This window comes from Carassius auratus, chromosome 10 (genome assembly GCF_003368295.1).
Source record: "Carassius auratus strain Wakin chromosome 10, ASM336829v1, whole genome shotgun sequence".
Taxonomy (NCBI): domain Eukaryota; kingdom Metazoa; phylum Chordata; class Actinopteri; order Cypriniformes; family Cyprinidae; genus Carassius; species Carassius auratus.
In genome coordinates this window covers 6421912-6431308 of record NC_039252.1, presented here as the reverse complement: position 1 = coordinate 6431308, position 9397 = coordinate 6421912, and the positions used below count along the sequence as shown (strand labels likewise).

The window sequence follows — 9397 nt, the reverse complement described above, 5'->3', positions numbered from 1 at the left end:
TAAAACACTACTAGAAGAAGACGGAACAAAACTTTAGCCGCAAAACTGCTTTTAGATGCAACACTTTGAATGCAAACTGCCGTAAAATCCAATGAAGAAAAAAGAAGAACCTGTTTTTTTTTGCGTCTTCGCCTGGAAATGTATTAGTCTGCGCGCCGCTAGAGGAAGCGGCCTCACACTGCCACTCGGCCGGAACGCCGTGGTGAAGGCTGAACCGTGGTTGGATTCTTTCTGCTGCAATCCAGCGCTCGACGAGAGCTCGGTCTCGGGCGGCGCGATCGTGTATCGAGCAGGCAAGCTCGGAGTTGCACGGTCTATTGGCCACGATGTGTGGCTTGGCGAGGATAGCAGCTGTCGCGATGACGCTTAATGCTGCTCAACGGCCGTGTTTGGCTGGGTAGAAATGATCTCGGGTCCGGCAAAAGCAGCAGGTCTTATAAATCCCCTGTGTAGCACTCTTCGTTGGTACGAAAATTGGGTCTGTGATAAGGTGACTGACGAGGCGAACCAGCATGCTGATAAACCGTCAATGGATAGAGGTAAGTCAGCGATATTTATACTGTGGGATTGATTACTTGATTGTGGTCCACCTGTGATGATTAGGCTAAGTATCTGACGCGCTCCTCCCGAATCTTCATAGATAATTACATTTAATTGTGATTGGTCGGGAACCATGTGAACAAACCAATGCTAAATGCAAAACAGTGGACATTTATAGAATAGATTAATGGGATAATAACAGGACAAATATTGTGATGTAGGTTGTGCATCTAATTAAACTTAAAGGTTAATTAATTGGATACTTGGTAGAAGCTAGTTAAATTAGATGCCAACATTTTCAAACATTATTTAACCTTTTGCAAACCCAAATGAATATTCACTATCATGCTGCACATTATTGATGCCTAAATTCTCTTTTAGATTGATTTTACTTTTTAGTGTTTTATTTTTTTATTTAGACAAACCGTATCAGTTATCAATCATAACATGACACTAATTAGCAAGTTTTTTAATTACAATGCACCCAGCTTTGTAACAACCAAAATATGCAATTAGAGGAATGCGATATACCAATAGACACGATTAACTGTGCAAATCTGTCAACCGAGAGATTTTAGACTATCTTCTGTATCACAGTTACACGCTCATGTGATTTTGCTTTACTCTGGGTCATGAAAACGTACTGTGTGCATGTGTTTTAAAGCATTACGGATTAAAAGAGAACAACTCATTTCGCTGTATGTGCGCACTGTCTGAAAGAAATTTCGGAAAGAAAGCATGTGCACTCGTAGAGTGTGGGAGTTATTATGTCTGTGTAGAGTCCACGTCACGGCTCTTAGCCCGCCCTCTGTTTGTTGATTGGCCGGCTGTTTTGGAGCCGGAGGAATACTGGGAAATGTTCGCTATCTCAGACCGAGTACAGAAGCGAACTGAAAATTAGCGGAAGTACGAAGTCTGACGTAGTCAGGCTAGATCACCATGTGATGTCCAATATAAAATCTGTTGCCCTAAACTGTTGCTGTAATTTACCTCATTTACGAATGAGACATGAATCAAATATGCAACGCATTAGCTAACATGCTAACAAATGCTGTATTGGAGTTACCATGACTCGCTAGTTAACAACATTGCTAGCATGTGTTGGCTTACAATTTTTATCAAGGTAATTATCCAACTAATATTGTAGGACTGTACTAAAAATCCATCCTGAGATTTTAAACAAGAGTTTTTAACGAACATTTGGCTGGGGTTGTTATTTTGGAACAAGTTTCCCCTATTGACCAATAATAACGCAGGATAAATTGAATCTGTAAATATTCAGCCTGTGAATGAGTTCCAAAATAAAACAACTAGATCTTTATTCTACTGAAGTTAGCAAGTATGAGGTATCAGCCAAGAAATTCCAATGTATTAGCCAGGGGAATATGAGGACAAACTTGTAGCACTAGCGCCAGTCCTTTTCAACGGGGCAGAAATGGGAGGGGAGACAGGAATGCACACACACTGCACTGATCAGCGTTTGCTATGCTAGATGATGTGGAGGAACATTTGAGGTAACAACAGAAAAAAAATGCAAAAAAAAAAAAAAAAAAAAAATTATATATTACAATCTTATGATTAGCAAACATGATAGACACAAAGACTTGAGGGACAGAAATGTCAGAATTGATCGCAGCATTACATGAGATAAGACTCTTCTGATTATAATCAGCTCTGTGTTTTCAGAATTTCCATGGCAACAACAGAAAGCAACAATCACAAATATTTCAACAAGAGCGATGTCCATGCTTGAAGCCCTTCAGGAAAGATCTACAACCATTTTATTAAAAATTTAAACAGCCAGGTGTAACATGTACAGTGGTCCCAAAAGGCATTTGGAAACTTCTGGATAGAAAAAAAACACCTAAAGGGACAATTCACCCAAAAATAAAGGCATTCTGAAGCAAAGTAATCTCTAGCTTCCGCTAACTGTCATACACATGTACACGAGAGAGTAGCATAGGCGTAGCGTAAGCTCTGATGAGAATAAACTAGTTTACAGTAAAGGAAATCCAGTCTCCTCTTGGCTTATATTCCAATCCACCATCATTTTTCTTTATAAATCCTTTTTTGTTTTGTATACTCATTTAAACTGCCACATTTGTCACTTCTCACTGGAGCTTACACTACGTCCTACGTCATCCATTGGAACGCCACTCTCTCATCAATGCATGTATGACAGTTAGCGGAAGCTAGAGATTACGGTTTATGACATTTTATGTATGGATATTTTTTTGTTTTTATGGATATTTTTCAAATGCATTGATTTGCTTAAGAAGACCTTTATTCACCCAGCAGAACTGTGTGGAGCACTTGTTATGATGGATGGATGCACTTTTTTGGGTTTCAAAATCTCGACCTCTATTCACTGCCAGTATAAAGCTAGGAAGAGCTTTTTAATATAACTCTTCTGAAAGAAGAAAGTCGTATACACCTAGATTGACTTGAGGGTAAATATAAAAATATAAAGAGTAAATATCAGGGTAATTTTCATTTTTGGGTGAACTATCCCTTTATTAATATATCTGAATGTCATTGCATTAGATTCTCATTACCTTTAGAGCAATTTCTGTCCTGTCAAAGTAACCACAGGTGTATTTCTCTACTTTAACTATTAACATGTTCTACCAAGTATTCAAATTTTCATAATATTGAAAAAGCAATTTAGTTTTTCTGATTTCTCTTTAAAAAAAAAAAAAACACTTTATAAACACTTTATATTGTTTTACATTCATCAGTTAGAACTTAAAGGGATAAATTGGGCCCATTTTACAGACATAACATTTAAAAAATGTGATTCTGGTCTTAAGTCATTGGGGTATATTTGTAACAATAGCCAACAAGACATTGTAGGGGTCAAAATTACATATTTTTCTTTCATGCCAAAAATCATTAAGATATTAAGTAAATATCATGTTCCATGAAGATATTTTTTAAATTTCCTTCTCTAAATATATCAAAACTTAATTTTGGATTAGTAATAAGAACTTCTTTGGACAACTTTAAAGGTGAATTTCTCAATATTTAGATTCTTCTGCACTCTCAGATTCCAGATTTTCAAATAGTTGTATCTCTGACAAATATTGTTCTATCCTAACAAACCATACATCAATGGAAAGTTTATTTATTCAGCTTTCAGATTATGTATAAATCTAAATATCAAAAAATTGGCCCTTATGACTGGTTTTGTGGTCCAGGGTCACAAATATCTTTTGTGTGTACAGAGGGGAAAAAAAGGTCATACAAGTTTAAAATGTCAAGAGCAAATGGTGACAGATTTATCATTATAGGCTGAACTAGCATGATGCCAAAAAAAACCTTGACCTTCGCATGAACAACAACAGCATCTAAACATCCAAAAATGTCTCCGTCAAAGTGATTTCTCCCCTCCAGGTCCTAATTTATGCTTGTGCCAAAATCGTTGACCTTTGACCTTGGGGGACTTAAAGAAGCCCAGAATAAATATGGAGTAAGCCACTAGCACAGGTGTGGAAAGTGAAGGCTGAGAGGTGCTCACATCATTCCCTACACAAAAGAAACACAAAATATGTTTCTCTTGTTTTGGCTGTGTTTCTGGAAGCCAGCCTGTCTCGTCACCTGATTGGTTCAGCCCCAAACCTCCCTGCTGTGGAGAAAGACCACCCCAATGGGAGCACTTCGTCAAGCCTGGCCTGTGATTCCATGTTTAAACTCACTCGCAGTGATGAAAATATGGCATCAGTGTCACATCTAGGAAGACTGAGCTTAACTGACAGCCAGCAGGAAGGGGCCAAAAAAGTTGTTGGAATTTTTTACTTCCCTTTGAGAGTGCAATAAGAGGAAAAAAATTAATGAAATAATCAAACAAAACATCCTTTGAGCCAAAGCTTTTCTATTATGCCAAGAATGTTGATTAAGATTTCCCTGTCTGGGACTTCATTGCTACAAAATTACACAATCCTGCTGCTTAAAAGAGCAAGAACAATCTTGGAACGTAAAGCCATATTTGTCTATTGTTTCACAGTGAAACCGAATCTAGACTTGAAAAGCAAAAGTAACATTTGCAGAAGACAGGAGGATTAGGACGGTCTGCCACTGACGTTCAGGAAAAGTACTTAAAATGATGATACAGATTGATACAGAGTGCTGGTATGTATGACGACAGCTGATGCAGCAAAATGTGTATCATCTATAAATTGCACAATAGCTAAAAAAAACTAGGCAGAAGGAATGGGTCAAAAAGAACAACTTTGGGCGGTGTTTATAACTTTTTTCGCACGTATATGTAAATTTGTAAACGGAAAGCATTTTTGTCTTGCATTTAAAAATAAAATCCTGTCCACACTGCACTACACTGTCCTATCATAAAGGCAAAAACTCCAAAAAATGTAATCTAAAAAAAAAGAAACACTTAACTCTTTCCCTGCCCGCGTTTAAAAAAAAAAAAAAAAACCTGCTGGCATTTTGTATAATTTTAACGAAATCTTGGCCACCATAATATTTTGTTACATGAACATTTGAACTTGGCAAGCATGTATGCTGAGGAAATTGCATTTCTGTAGTACATCTCAATTGAATTTACAACAATGATCAAAAAAGATGATACACGATTGTTGTTTCTGCTTTTTCACCATGTTTTGATTTAGGGATTCGATAAGGAGATGTGTAATAGTGCCCCCCTAAAATACAACAGTGGAAACAAAGAAAACCAGAAAATTGTGTCAATGGTGGAGACAGAGTTAAGAACATTTTGGCAATGTAAAATTTACTGATGCCGTATATGCATACTCCTCCGTATAGAGGTATAATAATTTAACAACTGTAGGCCAACCTGTAAACGTCATGTATGACAGCTGACCACAAAAAAAAAAAATAAGCAGCATTTTGCTATCGTGGTCCGAATCCTTCTTGACGCACATTTTTATAATCAACTGTTGCCATGCACCCACAGTGCTCTTGATGCGATCCAAAATGTGTTTCACGTGTTCACACACATCAAGGAAAACAGCATTTTGAAGTGTTTTCCGAAACCTCTGTTTTCAGTGAACTAAAATGTTTACATGTGGATGGGAGGCCAAAACACAGCGCAAACTCAACGTTTCCATAAAAAAAGATCCATTTGTTTTGAATGGGATTTTAATTAGTGTGCTGTTAACATAGACATTTGTTTAACAGCAGATGCAATTATGTTCTGCAAATCAAAGCTGATAAAAAAAAACTCAGTTAGGAAAATATCTATGTGGCTTAAGCCCCGTTTAGACAATTTTTTTAATGTCTGTTACAACAGTCACTGTGTCAGATTATGTGATTTGATTCATAAAATCTTGACGTGTCATGAACAAGAAACATGTCAGATGCAGTAGTCCCTCATCATAAATTCAGGAGTATTGTTGCTGTAGCTCCACGAACATTTTCCTCCATTTTAAAATTACACCTAGCAAGACTGATACCATTGTTTCCCTTTCATTTCGGAATGTCTGAAAGCTTGTACAAAGGCGCTTCTGTGTTTCTATTGGCCAGAGTCATAACTGCGATGGAACTTGTGTACGATGGGGAAAAAAAATTCAACACGCTAGTCTTTCTGTGTCAACGTCGTAAAGCATCACAGAGGCATTGTGTACTATGACACACTACACGAGAGGAAAGATTGAATCGTGCGTCCCAACGCCAATTGTCGTATACGAATGCCCACGACACCTTATGTCAAGCAGATTGTGGTAAAATCGGCCTAAAATCATGTAATCTGAATGGGGCTTTAGGTGACAATTAAAATGATTTGCAAACTGAAAAACAGAGCATAATACAATAAATGAAAACAATTGATGAAAAGTTGCCAATTTAACCATTTAATTATTCTTAAAAATAAAAGGATATCTAAATGTATCTATGGATGTTCTAAGAAACCAGATATCAGTATCTGCACACAAATACGATTACACAAATTTAGGCGTGCATCCCTACAGAGAAACTTTGGCTAAGCTCAAGATGAAGCTTACCTCAGGACATGTGCAAGGCTCACATGGCGCCAACTAAATCTGCACGTTCTTCAAGCCAGATTGGCTTTTACACCTGGTTTACTGCAGATCTTTCTCTTTATGACATGTTTGGGTATGAAGCCTTTCCGGGGTCAGTGGGATAAACCCTTACTGGAGACAAGCCGTGACTAAATCACTTTGTCAGAGACCTGACTACTGATGCCCCTGCACAAAGTCAGAAGCTCACAGGTTCCAGGTCAGATGCCACGAACAAGTCTCTTGGCCTGTGCGCTTTCACAGTGTGTCTGCCTGGTCATAGAGCAGATTTACAGTAACTCAATTTGCATTAAGCTTGACAGTTCACATCTGGATTTGCAACACGATAAAAAGGAGCTGAGATTGAGCTAATTAACTGCAGCATTGCAGGACCTCAAGGTCTCTTATTGGTCAAACTAGCCAACCGCCAATCAGTTGACCTCTTGCCCTGTGCGTTTGTGAGGATCTCTACCACAAAGAAAGAACATATGTCCACAGATGCACTGCCTAAGGCACTGACAGGTGACCTGCTGGCGAGCCCACATTAACAAACCTGCTTAAACTATGATACATCTGATATCCATCAGACTCTGAACTTTATATGCTTAACCGCACACACAGACCCCACTGCAGGCCTGCTCCCCAAAAAGGGAGAAATTCCCCAATGGAAGTGCTAATTTCTTAAGCATACTGCAAGTGTTACCATTGGGAGAGTCGTTTTGAGGATCACAGCACAGTGAGTTTCTAAAGATAGGAATGCGTAAGCATTGTAATATTCATCAATTTTGAAGAGAAAAACATTACAAATTTTCAGTCCAAAGATGGGGTTGAAGCAGACTGCTATAAAGAAGGGGTGAAGAGCACACCTCCTCCCCCAAATACTGAGACTCTGTCCAGTTGTTTTGTGGAGCTCTAGTTTCTGTTATTCATATGTTAAATCAGGCTCATTCCATAGCAAACCACAGCAGTTCCATGGGCCCCCCTCTATTCACATGCTGGAGGCTGCACTCCCTTTCTGAAGAGATTTCCTCATATTAATAAATCGAACAGTATTTCATGCAGGGCAACGAAGGCCCTGTCGCTGGGGATTCCTCAGTGAAGAAACATTCCTGAAAAAGTAGCTCAGAACAAGAGCTTCTGCCAAAATCGTGTTCAAGTTTCAAAACAAAAAGTGCTGGCCAAGCAATATGGGTATACATGTGCATGTATTAGAGGTGTATACATGTGCGTTATGTATTGCTCAATCTCTCTTGACAGGAATGTCTTTGCGAATTTAGAACATGAACAAAGAGACAAAGCTGCAACAGACAGATAGTTTAAGCTGTCAAATCCAGTGCAGAACAAAATATATTGCACTCACTGGATCTCTCCATGCACCTGAGATGAAAAAGCGCCATCTGCTCCAATGCCATGACTGTCAACCCCAAACAATAACTTCCCATCGTCATGACTAGTGTTAGTCGGCTCTTATGTAAGCATGTGTTTGAGTTACGGCGATGACTGAAGTGAAGTTCAGAGTTCTCAAAACTTACATAGTCTGGCTCCAAAACATTAGGAACATATTAAAAGGAGCTGAACCTGGCCCCCTGGATATCTTCAACAACACTTTACCTAAACATAATCCCAACCGGGAGCCCCAGGCCATATCATTGCTGATTCATAGACAAAAATTCTAATCTTGATATTACGCCAATAAACAGTCATCCATAAGATATTTCACTTTCCTTTACACGTTCACACCCTTCTAGCGTGACATGCTCAAATGCAAATGTTAGGCAAGGCCTGCTGTTCAGACTCACAAGACTGCAAATCAAATTGGTTAAAAATAACCAATTGTAACTGTTGCTCATGAGAGACATGATTCAATTAGAGTGCATGTTGCTGGCCAAACGTGGTCTGCAAAAGTAAAAATGGTCTATTACAAGATGAGCAATCTGGTGCCCTTTTTCAATAAATTAGACGTGGGCCCATTCTTACAACACTGCGGATCATAAAAACAGTTCCATACCAGCCCTCAATGATTGCCAGTCTAGAATCAGGAGTCTGCTTAAAGACTATAGAATATCCAAGACATGTCATTAGTAAAGTTGTGAATGGAGAAAAATGCAGTGCTCAATATGATATATCCAATCCTTCGCTGGCTGTGCTGATTTAAATCTAGTGGGTCTGGTGTAGGAGATTGGGTGCTTCTGGATTTTCTCAGTGAACTGTTGATGGAAAAAGCTGAGGCTTTAAATGGATAGTTCAAGTTGTTCCAAACCCATAAGACCTTTGTTCATCTTCAGAACACGATGAAATCCAAGAACTTTCTGACCCTCAATTGAGAGCAACTCAACTACCATGTTCAAGACAAAGAAAGGTAGCAAGGACATTGATAAAATAGTCCATGTGACATCAGTGGTTCATTCACAAAAGCTGACACAGAAGAGAAGAAACTGGTGGGTCTTTGATGAGCAGCTGACCTTCAAAGACCACATTGCAAAGACTGCTTGATCTTGCAGGTTTGCATTGCACAACATCAGAAATATCAGGCCCTTTCTAATGGAGCATGCTGAGCAATTTCTTGTCCAGGCCCTTGTCATTTCTAGGCTGGACTACTGCAATGCTCTTCTGGCTGGACTTCCATCAAGCACAGTAAAAACTCTACAAATGATTTAGAATGCAGTGCCACAACTGATCTTTAACAAGCACAAAAGAGCCCATGTTATACCTCTCTTTATCTCCTTGTACCAGCTACTGGTTGCGGTTCACATCAAGTTCAAGACATTGATGCTTCCATGTAGAGCAGCCACATGCTCAGCACCCGCCTACTTCCACTCACTATTACGAATCGACATCATGTCTTGAGATCCGCTAGTGAACGACGC

At 39.0% G+C, this 9397-nt stretch overlaps 1 protein-coding gene across 1 annotated transcript in view; it reads left to right on the top strand.

Moving 5' to 3' along the window:
- The window catches only part of LOC113109447 (MORN repeat-containing protein 5-like), an 8295-nt gene extending 4078 nt beyond the window's left edge, over positions 1–4217 (top strand). Inside the window, exon 5 of the mRNA XM_026273014.1 lies at positions 4121–4217. Coding sequence (XP_026128799.1) covers positions 4121–4217 — 97 coding nt within the window. The remainder of the gene's footprint in view (positions 1–4120) is intronic.
- Positions 4218–9397: the final 5180 nt, after the last annotated feature.